Raw genomic sequence first — 17,443 nt, 5'->3', positions numbered from 1 at the left:
AACTGTGAAGTATGAGGGTGAAACTGTATTCCCGTGGGACTATTTTACACCCTGCAAGGACAAGCTACTCACTGAACCGTTAGTCCCTGCAATCTGCCAGTAAGCAAAGACCCAGTGGCTGGCTGAGTTGGGTCATTATTTAGTCTGTTTTAAGCTCTAATTCTTCCCTTGCTGTTCACTCTCAAAGCCCCAACTGGTACAACAAGAAGACGAAAGTATGAGCAAAAACACACTCCTAAAAAACAGCACAAAGTAATGGTCACATGACGTCTGCCTACACAAGTGAATGTGACCCTGATACTATGCAAGAACATTTTTTGTGCAGAAAGCATGATTGATTTCTTCACAACATTTGTATGATTTACAGTATTTTATATACTGATGGTGCAGTTGGTCCGTTGAAACATCTCACTCAGAAATATTACTTGTATAAATTCTTCCTTTGCAGAACATAGAACAAAGGAGAAACACATTCTCTGCACAGCAGTAATTAGTCCCGGTGGTAAAGAGAGACCTCAGCAGGCGGTAAGAGGTACTGCAACAATCTGGGTGAGGCACACGCACATACACACACACACACACACACACACACACACTGAGAGAAAGACCTATGCTCACCTGGGGTGCCAAACTGGATGCAGTTCTCCAGAGTGCGTACAAAGTCACCATCACTCAATTTAATGATATGCAGAGTATTGGCCTTCTCCATGTTTTTCACCCACTTGTTGGCCTGGCCCTGGGGATCAATCATCAGAGGCCACCGCCTGGCGTTCCTACAAGCGCGCACACACACATACACAGGTGATCAATTGGCGCTGCCTCGTGTCGGAGTAAGAGATCCTGTCTCAACCGTGAGACATCACAACAGTAGGGGGGATGTTGGAGGACAAGAATTGAGATGTAGAGAGAAGATTAGGGGAGACCATTCCCTTCGAGCACAGTTAGAAAGCTCACAGTTGGGTTGCACACCAGGGGCCATGGTATTGTGATTAAAAAGCAATGTTGCTGCTTCATTTACACAAACAAGCAGATGCCTCGTGTCTTAATTTCGCTGCACCTTAAGGACAGACAATGTAACTTGAGCTTTCAGGAAAGGTTAAAAAGTTCCGTTGTACAATGGTTTTAAAAAAAGAGTAGACTGATTTATAGTGGGCAATCTAATGTTTGATCGTTTAATGACTTGTAACCTATTGTGCTGTCAAAAGTACACAACTGCACTCTGTTAAAACACTAGAACCTATGCCTTATGCTCAGTGAGTGAGTAAGTGGTATAAAAAATAAATATCAGCCGAAAGTTCCATAAAGATGCTCACGCTCAGAGCTCGCAGAGGGTTTAAAAAAAGAGATCGATTATATTACCTCTATTTCAGCAACAATTTGCAGGCTCTAAAATGCTGCTTTCATTTTTTTTAAAGTGTCTTTTTGAAAGCCAGTTTGCAGTTTGCCTTTTTGTTGTAATGCCATTTCGAGACGCTGTCCAAATCTAGGCCTAGTATTGCTCTGTACAGCTTTATTGTGTCAGGGATTTATTTTACACTGGCTGATGGCAGAATCTCTGACTCGAATCAGGAGCGGCGCAAAAGTAGCTTGAGACATCCATAGTTGGTGGATTCTCTCCTCTTGGCAATACTATCCTTCCAAGGAAACGTTGATGCATGTTTCCTCTCGAGAATTACATGTAAAATCTGAAGACTGTCTTTATTACTCACGAGATTATGATACCGTTGTCTATGGAGAAGCTGTCTGATGGTAGGCCAGCGATGGTCCATGCGCGAATCTTTACTGGATCGCCCAGAGATTTCATCAGAGACATGTTGAGAGAGCACGGGATCGCTCTACTCTTGCAAAGATTCATCCACTCGTCCGTCTGATCCTGGAGCGAGAGTACATTTATTGTTCATAAATTTTCACTTCACGGAGAATAAATGAAAGACAATGCTGAGCCGCAAACAAAGCTTGTAAACATTTCAGCTGTGTACAGAAATGACAACTAATCCTCCTTTCGGTCCAGCACCACAATGGCCCTTAGTGTGACACAGTGTAAAAGATGACCTTTAAACACAGGCTTACTATTGGAGACATGTGAGACTCAGCTAAAGGAAAAAAAAGGAAAAGTGCCATGGTGTTCACTTTCCATCACCATGCTCTCAAGCATTTGGCTTGTATTAGTCTGAAAGTATGTTAGAGAGACCTACAATAACTATAGTCTAACAAAGCCTTTACACGAACAAAGGTCAAAATACCCAGTGTGTATTCAGTCATATTCACTAACGGTGATACCAAAATCAAAAACTTAAAACAATCTATGTAGGGTGCAGGGCTTTAAGTAACCCTACCTGTCTGTAGCTGGAGGTGAAGGCTCCCAGGTAAGCCACGATGCCCGCTGAGATGAGAATGTCCCCAGTCAGGTTGTTGTAGATCTCTCCGAGATTGACGGCCATTTCGCTCCAGCGCGTCTTCTCTCCACCCAGGCCTCCAATAAGCTGCTCAGCTCGTTCCAGCTTCTTACTGCACAGATCCACCTGGAGGACAACGGGGGAGGAGTAAAGCAGAAAAGTGTCGCACTGCGTCTGTTTTCCCAAGGTCAAGGAGCAGAATGAAGGTCATGTTTGTGTAATTCAGTAAGTCATTGACATGGGCTCGCTGTTTGGTCTACCGGTGCCTTCAGTGTCAATCTACAATCCCACAAACAGATATAAAAAGCACAAACCTGGCTTTCAAGGTCAGCTTTCTTGTTTTTATTAGCGTCCAAAGTGTCCTGAAGCTTTGCCAGTTTATCTTGGACTTCTTTGAGTGCAGCCTGCTTTATCTGGAGGCTCCCCATGGCCACCGACAGCTCCCCCTCGGCCTGTGCCAGCTTCTCCTTCTTGGGAGCCACCACCTTGGCCACTCTGAAGGAGCATGTAATAAGTTTAAGGAAGTACACGTTTACAAGATATGGAACTTCAAAAGCAGCACAAAAGTAATGAGTTGGATGTGCAAATTATGCATTGAACACTGGGATAATCTTGAAAACAGGATCAAAACAGAAAACATAGTTCGTTGTATAAACTCAACTGTAAGTGGAAAAGGGGAATTGTGAGCATATATTGGTTATAAATGACAACCATTAGCTTCTATGAATATGGGTAACATTTAAGATTGTCAGAGCGCAAATGATAATCATTTCCCTTTATATGGTCTGCAGCTTGATTTGAGTTTTTATATTAATCACTTGGCATATGCAGGATTATTATTCTTGTGAAGTTACAAATGACCAAACTCTTTGTTCTGCACATAGACAAATGAAAAGCTCTCTCAAGCTTTGTGAATATGGATCCATTTTCAGAACCGAGAACACAGCAAGAGACGAACATTACTTACTTGTCATACTTGTCCATGGCGCAAACCCACTTACACATGCCTTCAGCTGCATTGGATGCAGTTCGAATCTTCTCTGGTTCAAAATCTGGGTTGGTGATGTACTTGTGGCGGATGATGGCGATTAAATTCGATGGGATGTTGTCCTTGTCATAGTCATGGAGGCTTTGGAGAAACTTCATGTCTCCTAAAAGCTTTTTTGCTGGGCCCCAAAAGTCCTCAATTTTTTTACCGGATCCTGACGGGTCAGGCACGCGATCTGGCTTGATGCCTTTGAGAATGCAGATGGCCTCCATAACCAGCTTGACAGCTGTGGGCGGGCTTTTCATGGACTTCACCATTGTGATATCCTATGTATAAAAATAACCACATAATTAGGCTGGCCCTCTTCACCACTCTACTCCAGTATACCAGGACTTTGAGTCAATAAAATGCAACTATCCCACAATATATCTTTTACCTGAGTGGTCAGAGTGTTCAAAGCAGCAAGGGCTGACGTCAAGATAGGCTGGGCTTCAGACAGGTCAGCGTCACACTCATCCTTGATGGCCTTAGCAGCCATGGCTTGTTCGTTGGCCACGGCTTCGTCCACTTTCACGACCTTCTCGGTCTTGGCCACCTCCACAGATTCATGCTCAATTACCACCATCATCTCATCCACCTCCTTGCTGGCCACACGCAGCTGTGGCTGTAGGGCCTCCAGCTCAACTTGCATAGTGGCCACCTGGTCTGCTGCTGACTTTAGCTTCTCGAGGCCCACCTCGTAACGATATTTCAGCTTCACCACATCACTGGGCGGAAGACGGAGGGAGAGAGATAAGGAAAATGGATACTGGAATTTGGCTTTTGTGTGAAGAATTGTGCATCTGTAGGAATCACAAAAATCACAATCTATACAGACAGTACAAATCTTACGCTCTTTTTGTCTTCAGAAGGGCCTTGAAGGTGGAAATGAGTTCCAGGTATGAGGTTGGGGTGACGTAGTTGTGGCGCTGCAACTCAGTCATAAAGCGATATGATAGTTCTATGGTTGAGGTGTGGAAGCTCTTGCACATGTTGATGCATCCTTCTCGGGACTCATCCGTCATCTCAACGTCCTCCAGGAAGCGACAGGCTACTGCCTGGAGGGCGTCCTCCGGCCAGGTCTGAGAAGAAAGGAAATAACATCTTTTGGTGCAACCAACAGCACACCAGAACACAACATACAGACACACACACACACACACACACACACACACACACACCTGAAACCAGTTAATGGTGCAGCAGTTAATGAGAGCGGGGAAACGTCTCAAGCGGTTCCTAAAGGCGTCTCCGATGGGACTCATGGCCAACACCACATGCAGCTGTGTGCGACAGCGCTCTATGAACATGTTGAAGAGGGACAGCGGGCTGCCATCCGTCTGCTTGTCACGGTCCCGTTGACGGTCCAACAGACGCATTAGCTCGCATATTTCCTGCTTCTCGTCAACTGCAAACAGGTTAGGCACCTGGAAACAACCAAAAGATAACAGAATGGTCTGTGTTTGGATGCTTTGTGAAATAGAACACCCCATCTCTCTGTATCTCTATTCTATCAATCCACATCTACTAGTATCAATCCATTCCTAATATATATCCACAAATCAGTCATTCACTGATCAATCAGTTTGTGCATGTTATCTATACCTCAAATCATCCGCGAATCCACCTACGTCCCCTCCCATCCACTTTACCTCACCAGTGTTGAGCAGGTTGCCAACATCCTCCAGGAATGACTCCATTTTGATTTGAGTGTCCGTGAAGAGGAAAACGCCATGAGCTTCCCCCTGCGTGGACTTCCTCATGATGATCTTTAAGTCATCGTGCCATTCAGTGGTGCCGTAGGTCTTGGAGATCTCCACCTGGAAAAGCTCTGACTCCGCCATGTGGGCAGCCAACCGGGTGAGGGACTGTCGCCCGCTCCCGCCCACGCCAACCAGCAGTGCGTGGCCACTCGGCTGCTTGAGGATGCGGGAAATGCGGCACACATGTTCGATGGCGAAACGGAAGAGCACCAGGTTCATGGGCGCTTTGCTGATGTTGTTGTACTCCTCCAGGTGTGACTCCACCACCTGTCGGAGAAGGTCGAGGTTGTGCACCTCGCAGTAGTTGAGGTCCTCGCCCTTGGGGTCGTGGAAGTCGCAGAACATGAGGCTGCGCAGGTCGTCTTCAGTGACCACCCCGTCGCCGTCCTGGTCCAGATGCTCGAAGAGCTGATGGAAGTTTTCATTCATGTGACTCTGAGAGACGGCCTGTAAATGTTTTACTAGCCAGGATCGATCTGTGTCGTGAACCAGTCGGTCATAGTATACCCTCAGAACCTAAGCATCAATAAGAAAAAGTGAAAGTGAGAGACAGATAAAGAGAGAGCAATACGGGAAGGTCAAACAGGTGGCGTATATCTATATTCTTTACTATAGTTACATAGCTGTCAAGTGTGCTGTGTACAACATCACCTCATGCACCCACAGCCGTTTGATGACAGTCGGTTCATCTGCGGTCTCTGGCCGCGACAGGCAGATGCCCTGGATAACTCGAGAGACATCGCGCAGATTGAACAAGTAATGGGACTTTGTGGGGGTGGGAAGCAGGTTCTTGGTGGCCTCTCGGTACACTGACATGGTACTGTTAACGATCTGAGAGGTCAGAGCTGCAAACTGCTTGCTGAAAGAAAACCTGTAGATGAAATTGTTCAAATTATTTCCAATAGTTTATATAGGGAAAATTTGCAATTTATTGTTGTAATATTTAGTATTTAGTTTATTTAGTTCATTAAACACTTAAACATGAAATATATATTCAAGGATCTTCTTTTATCATTGGCATTAACAAAGTATTTCCAAAAAGCCCTAAAAAGTCAAAGTAGGAAACCACTATCTTGTTGAAATGCAAGTGATAGTTCTGTTTGCAGTGGCTGGGTAGATTTAAATGCTTTCAGGCAGATTTAATTGCTTTAGGATTTGAGGTCTCTGAGGTAAACACTAGCTTCTGATCTTTGGTTTGTCATATTTTTTTCAATTCATTCTGTTGCTAAAAGTGGTGGGACACCATCCTAGGACTTGAAAAGTTGTGGGTCGAAAGCCCTCTAGACGCTGGTGTAGCTGCATGTAAAGGTCATATGCGTTCCTTCTTTCTCAATATTGAAAAAAAGCACCTGACAAATTACACACGCTCCACACTTACCGTATGTTGAAATGCCAGTCTGAGATCCTGGAGAAGATTGTGTACATGGTCTTCTCATCAAAATCGTTAATGGTAATCATGTTAAAGTGGCGCATGTAACGAGGTGTGATGGGGTTCCTCCCTCCACCTAAACAAGTAAGACACACAAAAAAAAAGAAAAACTATAATCTCAGATAAACAGTTCTGATAGTTATTCTTCAACTGAGTGTTTCTACTACACTAAATCCCAATTATTTTACAAAGCACAGTTACTATTGTTTTTTTTATTGAAAGTATTAGTTCAGTGCATAACTATGCTGAAACAGTACCTCACAACCATGGCATTTGTCATATACATTATGCCTCACATTGCTCTCATACTTCCAGTCATGTAATACTATTTGCATTCACCATGTGTGCATGTTTTCCTAGACCTACTGTGTGTCCCTAGTCTCCCTGGTGACATAGCACACAGGTACAGAAAAAAACGATTATATTATGTCTGAGGGTGTAATCAACTTAGACAACTCATCACGGCTTGCAAGGCAATCTGGGTCAATTAGAGCCCATTGAAGCCCATTGAGCACATTGATGTTTTTCCTGAAGTGCTTACTCCAGTGATTGAGTTTAGTTCAGTGATGTGTGTTACCAATTTTTACAACAGGACATAGCACCGGTATCCATTTGAGGCACAAGTTTCAATTGGCACATTTAGGTTGATTTGAGCCAATATCATAACATGTTTGTTTGTTTTTTTAAGTGTTCCTGCATTGTTTCCCTGGTGTGGGTCCAGTGTTTTGCCAGAGCCGTACTGGGCAGCAGTTTAGAAAATGGAAACAACTGTCAGCACAGGTATCAGGAGCAAAGATAGCTGTGAGTGTGCCCATCCTCTCTGTCTTGCAGCTGTCGCAGCCAGCTGCTGGGCGCTTTTGTGTTTACACTGGTAGTTGGAGTGGAGGTGGAAGTGGTCAACACTTGCTATTTGTAAGTGCCCTAAGGCAAGCAATGAAGCTCTGCGGAACAGCAGCTAGTGGTTTGTGAAATTAACTTAACAGCACTTTTTTTGCATCAGCTGAGAGACAATCTATAAGGAAAACCCATCTAGGACTTTGGTATCTTTGCTGTAATGATACACTTCACTTTAGGCGACCACAGCTGCTACTCACCAGGTGGTCCCATAGCACATATGACCTGGATATCCACCAGGTTGATCATGGAGCAGTCCTTCAGGTCGTACCAGTTCCAGTGGTCCAGCCACTGGCGCAGCAGCTCCACGGGCGGCTGGGCACCATAAACCTCCCGGGCGGGCATGTTTACATCGTCCACAAATATCACCTGATGGAATGCAACGTTTGTATATTTGGACAATGTATTTGTGTCACAGTTTTTGTTTTGTTTAGATGCACATTATTCACAGATGCATGTCAAAATAAAATGTTATAAAAAGGACTACAAATCTTTACAGCTGCCTTCATGTTTGTCACTCACTTTACAGACAATATCACACAAGAAACACAACCACATGAAACATCATTTGAACATTTAAAGAAGCTGTACCATTTTTTTCCCCAATGGGGGGCCGAACACTCCTTTGCGCCGCTTGTCTAGCTTGGACATAATAATGTTTTGTGTCTGTGCAGCTGTGGTCTGGGCTGAAAAGTTGATAAATAATGGGCTGTAGACATCCTTCTGCAGCCGATTCAACAAGAAGTCCTGGGCAAGAGATAGTGGAAATATGAACACAGATTATCATCAAAACCCAAATAGTATGGATGTTTATCATCACCATGAATATCTGTATTGTTATCCATCTAAATAATGCAAAATGGCAACAAACTGCACAAACAATAAGAGATATTATCAAGGAAAGTGACACTTTGAAAACAATGAATGTCATGGACTCAATTTAATAAATAAATGTAATCAAGTTAAAGGTGGATAATTGCATACTTGATCACTAAGTTAAAAAGGTTAAGTATTTTAACTCCCTATTGTGAATTAGCATGCCAAAGAACCTGTGAAGGTAGAGTACACACAAAATGATAATTTCCAGTTTGATCCAGGCAAATGCTTGTGATAAGCTTTGTAATCTAATTAAATGTGGCATTTAGCGAGTATTTTATGAGATAAAAACTGGATCACAGTTAATCCCTGAAAATGACTTTGAAATGAAGTAGGGAATTAGTTTGCCCTCCGAGGGCTCGATGTACAATAATGGTCTGCGGGTCAAAAGAAGATAGATGATTTTTCTTTCTATTTTGCAAGAGGGTTTACAAAAGGGCCTTTTATTAAAGCTTAAACTTTTTGAAATGCCCTTTTGAACAAAAGGCCTTGATTGTTTATGTGAACAGAGAAGAAAGAACAGTGGACAGAGAACGTGGTTGTGGGAGATCTGATGTCTTTTACCATGATTTCATCTCTTTTCATGGTACTTTAATGATGTGCACCATTTGTGCCCAGAGCACATGCTCAAACTTCCGCTGTGCACAAATGCGAGCGAAATCATGTGAGTAACGACCTGCGTAATTAAAGGGGACCGGGGATGTGAATGATCACAGAGAGCAGCCAAGGTGCATCGTCATCCTCTTGTCTACATGTAAATTATAAACCGGTGGCACGGCTTCTCTCTGTCTCACTCAAGAGCAGAATGGGGCGGGTGAAGGAGGCTTGTGCACAGCTGCCTGACTGCGCTGGTGCCAGCACTGTGCCGGGCATATTCTTATGGTTTGAGTGCCGGTGCTTGATTCTCACTCCAGGCAGGATTTGGGATGCAGCCATGGTCTGCTTGGTTGCGGCATGGGACAGAGCTGCTCCAACATGCAGGCGGGCAGGAAGTGGAGAACGAGGCAGGATCCCTGGTGAGGTGATCTCTATTCACCCCAGAGTCTCAAATTTGAGCACACTAATGGATGAACTAATGACGCAAAGGGAAGAAGGGGGTGATTAGTCCTTGATATAAATAGCTGAAGGTCTGCTGAGAGACACTCAGTATTTCTCCAAGGTGGCCATTTCACACCTGGTGTGCGTATAGCTGTGTTGCCTTCAAATTGTATGTTCGGAGCACTTACTCGAGTTTCCCAAGGCTGTGACTACGCTGCTTAGAAATGAATGCTCACTCATGGTTCGAAATGCTGTTACTGGTAGCATAGAAGGTTGTTTTTTTCTGCATGGGATAACAATTATTTGGGCTGAAAAAAAAAATGGCTTAAAGTCCAATCCGCAATTCCAGAGGAGAGCAGACACAAGCAGAGCCACAAAAAAAAAAGCTCAAATACTGAAAATAGTCATGATCCGCACAGCGTGTGCACATACATGCAGCTCAACAGTGTGATGATACTGAATCCTCATGTATTGGATATGGGAGTCTACAGGTAGGATTCAGTGTACTACTTTTAAAGACTTCTTTAGTGACAATTTAAACTAGTCAGCTAGACTAACACGCCAGTGTACTACTTGTAAAACAAAGTAAACTGAAGCAAACCAAGTTTATCACATGTTATTATTACATGTATCTTTTTGTGCCAATATGTAGCACACTGGGGTAATGACTTGACAAATAGGTCCTAGTTGTGTTTGTGCCTCATGCACATACACAACAAGCGTGCATTCAGGCTGATTCCCAGGCAACATAGCCAGGAGATGTATTTTTCAGTTTGGTCGCTTCACAGAATGAATGGTAAGTGAAATCTGCGTCATACTTACCTCACTATCGTACCGTAGTGCATTCCAAGTGTTATGTTAACAAAGTAAGACTCACTTTAATGTAGACGCTCTTGCCGGTTCCAGTGGGGCCGATGAAAATAGTGGGCTTCCCGTGGGTGATGAGGAGCTCCATCAGTGCCATGTAGCGCACTGTGTTTTCGGTGGGCACAATTATCTCATTGAACTGCATGTCTTTGTCGATGGGGGGAGCGGCCTTCAGCGCATCTGTCCACAGCTCCCACCTGCCCGGACCCTGGAGAGGAGTTTGAAGAAGAAGAAGAAGAAGAAGAAGAAGAAGAAGAAGAAGAAGAAGAAGAAGAAGAAGAAGAAGAAAGGTTGATCAGTGCATTTAAGATATTAATCAGATATATCATAACAGTCCTTGACTGTAGGTTAGAACATATGACAGCATATTGATTTGTGTACATTATGTGATGTAAACAATACGAAAGTTTGTACATACAAGGTCTCCAATCATATGAAGCAAATATTTCCTTGTGTTCAGAAAGGAATAATAATCAATAGCCTACACAAATATTAATGACCAAATCCATAGCAGTCTTGTCTTGACAAATTTCTTCGTTATTGTAAAACCATACGAATTATTTTCCTCAAATCAAACTGTAAAATCGACACCAGCTTGTGCCAATATGATATTGCAAGTTCATAACTATCTCTGCCAAAATGGTCTTGCAATATGACCATGATAACAACTAAAATGTATTCTAAAACAATGCTAAAAACTTGACACAGTTCAGATTTCATCTTAAAATCTTTTGCAGGAACAAATAGTTCTCTATTGACACTTTTTTCAAAAGAGATTTAAAAGAAGAACATCTCAAATCCACCTATATGAGTGGACTGTGTGGTGTGGGTTAGTTTTTTCTTGACTGTGAAAACAGTGCTTTGTTGACCATCCTGAGTGATAAAATAAGAATTCCCTGGGATTAAATTCAAGGCAGGTGGAGCCATCTGCAGAGTCTGACGCGTGACACTTTATTAAGGTCACACAAAGACAAAGAGATGAGCATCCCTCTTCACCAACCGTCTGAGAAAAGGAGAAATTGAATACAGGTACGTCACTCATCCACTCCCCAAGTGCTTGATATAGAATGTAGAAGGACTCTCTCCTATGTTTGTTGAAGTAATGATGGCGTGAATAAAACTATTGTGTACCCATTTGCATTCTTTATTGTGACAGAGAGATGTTTGGTTTTCGTGCCATTTTTGACTCGTAATATGTCAATAACAACTACAATTTCTCTCAGTATGTCACACATTTCACAGTATTTTTAAAACATTACATTCAGCTGCCCAATTTGTCTGCACCTACCTCTTTAATGAAGCGGTACTGGTAGACGGTTCCGTCTTGGGGCAGAGGCACTGTGAGCTGTTTAGGTGGAGCTTCGACGATGACCAGAATGCCGTGGCAGGCACAGGTTTCTTCACTTAAAGGACCGACCAGGATCTCCCGGACCACAGCGTCAAATTTAACACGACCCGCATCGTCACAGCTGGCTCCCACTGACCACACCAGGCAGAACACAAAGATGCCCTGCATAAAAGGAAAGGACAACTGTCACTGCTGTTTGAATTTGTGGATGTAATGTGTGTCCGTTTGCACATGTTGGTAATGATGATCCCTAAAGTTCTGGTTTTGGACAGTTAAAGTAGCATTTAAAAATGTTACTGAAGTACCTGCGATACACTATTGTCGGATGAATGCAGTATAAAAGCTTTTTTTCTTATTAAATTAAATAAAATAATATACTTAAGCTACGTGTTATAAAATAATAGCACTTAAGTAAAGTGCTAGTCCTGCAACAAAAGCCAAACATCAAAAATCCTTGTGCAAGGTTACAGTTAACAATCAAAAATGACATTGTGTGTCTATGTGTGTAATTATTGTATTGATCAAAATGTACAGTGGCCATGTTAATGCCTCAACCAATGTAAAGATTACTTGAAGAGACAAACACCAGACATCAAAGAGGAGAAATGCCTTTGTTGGGAAAACAGCAGGAATACTGTAGGAATTAGAAATAGCTTAGCAGCCTCATGATAGCTCCTGCTGTTAAAAGGCTGATTAATTCAACACTTTGATAATGACTGGCTGGGAAACATGGGAGAGAGGGTTGAAAGGCATTCATCAGAGCAGCGTGCCACAGGGGGATAATAGCAGTGCTGTCAAGAGGGGATTCAGAGGTAAAAAAAAAAAAGAAAATCAATTGGCACCCGGGCAGGGGGGCGGAGGAAAGTGCTCATCTGCTAAAACTTTTCCACTCTTTGTGCACTTGTATGGAAACAGTATGTGTAATTATAAAAAAAGGGTTGGTGTTTAGTTTCAAAAATACATTATTTTTTATTTATTTTTGGGATGTGTTTAAGGAGCAATGCAGAGCGTATCTCAAGGGCCAATGTCAAAGTGAATTGAAGAATTTAGTGGAAACTGACAGTTGACTTGAACTGAAACCAACATATACGAGCTCCACACAGAATATGGGTGTGCCACATATTAGTATTTTAGACCACAGTTTGAAGTTGTTGCTTTTTACAATTTCCTTTTACAGCTCCAGAATGTTTTTTACTTCAGCATATGACAATATCATGAAATTTGAAATAGCATCTGGCGAGGGTATTATTCTTATTGCTATTGGCACAAATTGGGAACTGGTGAGTATGAAAACTGTAAGTTAGTACCCTAACATCTGTATTAGTGATCTATGCTTTATGCAGTGTAGTTTTAGTATTTGGTACCATTGGTTCTTGTCAGTATCTTTCATGATGAAGCTGTCTTTCTTCCCTGTCTGTTCATTTTCTCTTGCTGTGCATCGTAGCATACCAGTGATTTTTCTCAAGTGCTGTTTGTGCAGAAATGTGAAGCGGCACATCAGTTAGTCTTGGAGGTCTTGGATGTCAACTTGGTGTTTCTATACTCTTGTGGTTGCATTTTTTTTTGGTACAGTATCAATTTGAAATTTTTTGCAAGAGAGCAGACTGTTGCATCATGCAAGTAGATGTTTTAACACTCAGATCTTATGAAAATGTATGTGGCGCACTGTGAAACACTGTAGGGTTGTGGGCCTGCAGTAACTCAATGATGCTGTCTATTAAACCATCATGGTGGTTTTATGATGCTGTAGCCACTTTACATTCAATTCAATTAATATTAGATACTAAATTATTAATAATAGTATAATAATAATTAGTAGCATAGCGGGTGTGTACACAAACCTCCAACCAGGAGATAATATTGTTTTCATTCATGCTGTTCATCTTTGCCTCATCATGAAACTCATCCATCATACAGTCCATCAGATTCATCAGGGACTTGACTACATTGGTGTCAGAGGTGGGGGACAGCTCCTGGAAGCAGAAAAGAAAGAACACACATGAAAACTCAGATAGAAGCAATGCCTGAATATACGACTACTTGAGTTCTTTGAGCTTGGCAACCCAGAAGCATTGCTGCATGAAACTGATAAGTAAAACAACTTGTATTTCAAAACCCGAAAGGGTTGCTTCTTAAACGAAAGAAATACACATGAATCAAAGTAATATCTAAACATGTTGTCTTTGTAGTTGTATAGATGAAGAGTGGACAATACCCCTCTGAGTAAAAAGCATAGAAAATATGTTTTCAGACGATGGCTCTGCACCTTGGTGGCCTTTCGAATGAGCTGCAAACAGGCTGGAATCGTGCGGTCAAATAGTGCAGCGATGAGGTCTTTGTGCGCTGCGTTGATGGTGGCGGGACTGGTGTTGAGCCAGGACAGCATGAGGGGCCTCCAGCCAAGCATATGAGGCTCCATGTAGATCATACCACAGCGAGACACCTGAGACAAAGACATAGCACATCTGAAAACTCAACCAAGGACAATCAATTTATGAGAATATTTTTCTTAATGCAAAATATATCTTAATAAGTAATATTAAGAAAACGTATTGGATTAGGTGAGCATTCGAGATGTGTTCACAATTTCACCAAACATCTTTAGATCATCGAAATAGTTACATCATATTTTTTATATTGGTTAATAAGGAAAATGAGTCTGCGTTGCATATCATGGCAATTCACACCAGACGGATGACCACATTACAACATTTTTTTCTACAGAGGAACATTTTAATGAGATCCCTTTGCTCAACTCAAGGAAGAGCTTCAGGAAGGAGGGCGGGTAAAGTTAGAACAAAGAAGAAAGATGAGCAGAGATGGATGAAGACATAATGCATGAGCTGCAGATAGGAGAGGAGAGGAGAAAGAAAGGCAAAGAGTGAGGTTTTAAGGAGAAAAAAAAGACAAAGAAGGAACGAGATGAAAAATGAAGGGAAAGAGAGATCAACAGGATGTGCGTGTGTGTGTGTGTGTGTGTGTGTGTGTGTGTGTGTGTGTGTGTGTGTGTGTGTGTGTGGACGGGGGCGGGGGGAGGAGGGGGTGATGCCTCTGCATTCAGCATGAAAGAAACAGATGCCAGGCTATAGAGAATCCAAAATAGATGTCTGTTCAATGAAAAAAAATAGAGCCAGAGAGATGCAAAGGTATTCTCTCAAGGCATCTATGTATCGCAATCAAGAGCCTTTGTTACTGCCTTACAAAGAAAGAACCATAAAGACAGGCACAATTAGAAGAAAAAAACGTTTGTATGTAGTGCCAGAGGTCTTGAGATGGATTGCAGTTCATTTTAAAAGGAGGCGTGTAACCCGTGGGATATCTTTGTTAGAAACGTTTGACAATTGACTGCATATATTAAGGAGTCCATGTTGGATATCTTCTTTGAAACACCTGCAAAAGATGTCTGCACAACTGGAGGCGGGCGTTACATGTGTTATTTCCTCCTGGAGAAGGAATCGTTGGTGAGTAAAATGAAGGAGCTGCTGACACTACATGTTTAACACGTTGCATCCTTGAAGGGCTGGTGTGAATTGAAGTGGGGTTAAGACACTTGTCACAGTCGGCAAGCCCTCAGTTTGGAGAAACAGGAAGGAGTGTGTGCACGGGAGCAATCCTGTGTGCTGCTGTGGACGGGGGCAGCGGTAAAAGATATTTTAGGCCGCTAAAAGAAAGGCCCACCGAAAACAATTAATAATATTGCTGTCAGGCAGCCCTTTCTGATGGGGAACGTTTATCTATGTTTTCCTCAAAAGCCACAGGACACCTTTGACAAAAACAGTAGTTATACTTCGCAGAACACGGGGGTTGCTGCTGGACCGCCTCCTCGATCGGTTGAATTGAACCGTTTAAAACACCAAAATCACACAATAACACAAAATAACTGAGGAATCGAGGTAGCAGTAGCACAGCGATGCCTGTGTCCTGAGAGGTACAAATCTTGCTGGTGTTTGCAACATACATTTGAACTAAAATAGATTTTTGAGTTTGGCTAAAACACATTTGTCTGCCGCCCCAACCACAGTGCTCCACTTCAGTGCCGCTTTGCTGCCTGCTTCTCCGACCGGGCGGCGTTGCCCTCGCCATCTTCCGCAGACAACACACCGATACGGATAAGTACCCGAACAATTCCTTTAATCTAAAGTGAAGGTGCTTCTCACCGTGGCTGGCGATGCCACCTCCAGGTCCATGGGCTCAAAGATGAGGCTCATTTGCGGTGACATCTGGATGATCTCGCCGCTCATCAGACACAGCTTCTTGTTGTCGTCGAGCACTGTGTTCATGTTCTCGATCCACACGGCATCAACTGGCCCGTCAAAGATAAGCCATTTTCTGTCGGGGCTCTGAGAAAGGGAAGAAGTAGGATTCCTTACACCTTAAGGGAACATTTTCATTTATAGCACAATTACATGTGCATACATAAAAAGAAAGCTCATAACCGGTATGGTAATACTGAGCACACTGTTGACCTGTGTGTTTGTCTTCCTTAGTTATTGTAACTCATCAACATAAATACATAATCATATCGTATAAATATAACTCAAATAAAGCCATGTGACATTATGTAATGCTTGATGTTGAGGTAGCTTGACAGATGGAGGGATGCATGGATGGATGGAAGCAGGCACAAACAGACAGACAGTCAGCCAGATACATAAACACCTTTAAACCCTTGGGGGGCGTTTCACTTCAAGGAAAAGACAAGCTACATTTACCAGAGCCACTGCAGTGCTAAAGTATGCAAAATGTCTTAAGTATTCATGGAGATTTAAAGTTTAGAAGTGCACAAAAAAAACAACTTGTGTTCTACCACCTGTTTTATAAAGACCGTGCCTTCCTATGCACACACTGACAGAAAACCCTTTGCAAACGTTCAAGGTCACAAACAAACCCATGTGTTGAAATTTAAGCGTAGAATGGTTGCGAAATTAATTAAATTAACACCTACACAATGTCATAATGGAGGTTGACAACAAGCGTCAATTCTCCAGTTAAATGGGCTGGCGAGAGCTTTAAATTGATTTGTTGTAATATAAACAAATGGAGGATGCCTGGGCTGGGGCCATCTGCTGCTCGTGAGGGAAGTGAGTACTGTAATGTAATGATCTGACAGAGAGCGTTGGCACTTGGAAAAAAAAAAAAAAAAAAGGAAAATTGTATGCAGAGAGTTTAATACACTACACTGCTGCTGACTCCAGATTAGCGCACACACGCACGCACACAATGTGTTTAGTTAAATGCAATGCAGAAAAAAAGAGCAAAACAAAGACAGACTTTTGCCCAGAGAGGAAAATGACTTTTTGGAAACTGAATTATAAGCAGCCTTGTTCTCGTTTTCTACTTCCATTGCATCAGTATGTACTGCCTCGGCTGTCAGAACCGCTCCTTCCACTCCTTACTCATTGACACGCAAAAAAAAAAAACAATTTGTCGAACGACAACTTTATATACCGAGCCAATTTTTAAAATGACAAGTTCATTTGGAAACAATTTGAGAACAGGGCGAACAAATGATTTTCCATTATGACATCCCCCCTCTCCCTCCCACACTGCCATCTGTAAGTCGTCTGCCCATGTGTGTCTCGTGTGTGTACATGAATGGAAAAGCGTTATTAAAGATCTAAATTTAACAAGACAGCAGTACGTTTCCTTTTGTTTACCCTGACTCCGCATCTTGAAATGAACTATTAACTATTGTACATGGATCCTTCCTAAACCCCTCTTTCCCGTTGCACAGGTTTCAAACCACAGGAAGACGTTATGGAGCAATAGCATCATTCTACATCTCTACTGTTGTCATCTTCTGCT

The 17,443-nt window shown here is 42.5% G+C and overlaps 1 protein-coding gene across 1 annotated transcript in view; it reads right to left on the bottom strand.

Annotated features, from left to right (window-relative positions):
• Positions 1-17,443, bottom strand: part of dnah7 (dynein, axonemal, heavy chain 7) — a 64,310-nt gene that overhangs the window by 19,362 nt on the left and 27,505 nt on the right. Inside the window, exons 32-49 of the mRNA XM_068571982.1 lie at positions 15,796-15,978; positions 13,905-14,081; positions 13,480-13,611; positions 11,579-11,800; positions 10,301-10,498; positions 8,101-8,256; positions 7,710-7,878; positions 6,565-6,691; positions 5,838-6,057; positions 5,076-5,702; positions 4,605-4,850; positions 4,276-4,505; positions 3,821-4,151; positions 3,364-3,710; positions 2,711-2,891; positions 2,337-2,522; positions 1,710-1,873; positions 619-773 (exon numbers count right to left, since the gene is read on the bottom strand). Of these exons, the coding sequence (XP_068428083.1) occupies positions 619-773; positions 1,710-1,873; positions 2,337-2,522; positions 2,711-2,891; positions 3,364-3,710; positions 3,821-4,151; positions 4,276-4,505; positions 4,605-4,850; positions 5,076-5,702; positions 5,838-6,057; positions 6,565-6,691; positions 7,710-7,878; positions 8,101-8,256; positions 10,301-10,498; positions 11,579-11,800; positions 13,480-13,611; positions 13,905-14,081; positions 15,796-15,978 (4,051 nt within the window). The remainder of the gene's footprint in view (positions 1-618; positions 774-1,709; positions 1,874-2,336; positions 2,523-2,710; positions 2,892-3,363; positions 3,711-3,820; positions 4,152-4,275; positions 4,506-4,604; positions 4,851-5,075; positions 5,703-5,837; positions 6,058-6,564; positions 6,692-7,709; positions 7,879-8,100; positions 8,257-10,300; positions 10,499-11,578; positions 11,801-13,479; positions 13,612-13,904; positions 14,082-15,795; positions 15,979-17,443) is intronic.

Source organism: Clinocottus analis, unplaced genomic scaffold (genome assembly GCF_023055335.1).
Source record: "Clinocottus analis isolate CAN_PGR_092001 unplaced genomic scaffold, fCliAna1.0.p SCAF_12, whole genome shotgun sequence".
Lineage (NCBI taxonomy): Eukaryota > Metazoa > Chordata > Actinopteri > Perciformes > Cottidae > Clinocottus > Clinocottus analis.
The sequence above is the reverse complement of the archived record's forward strand: the minus strand, read 5'-3'. Positions and strand labels throughout refer to the sequence as shown.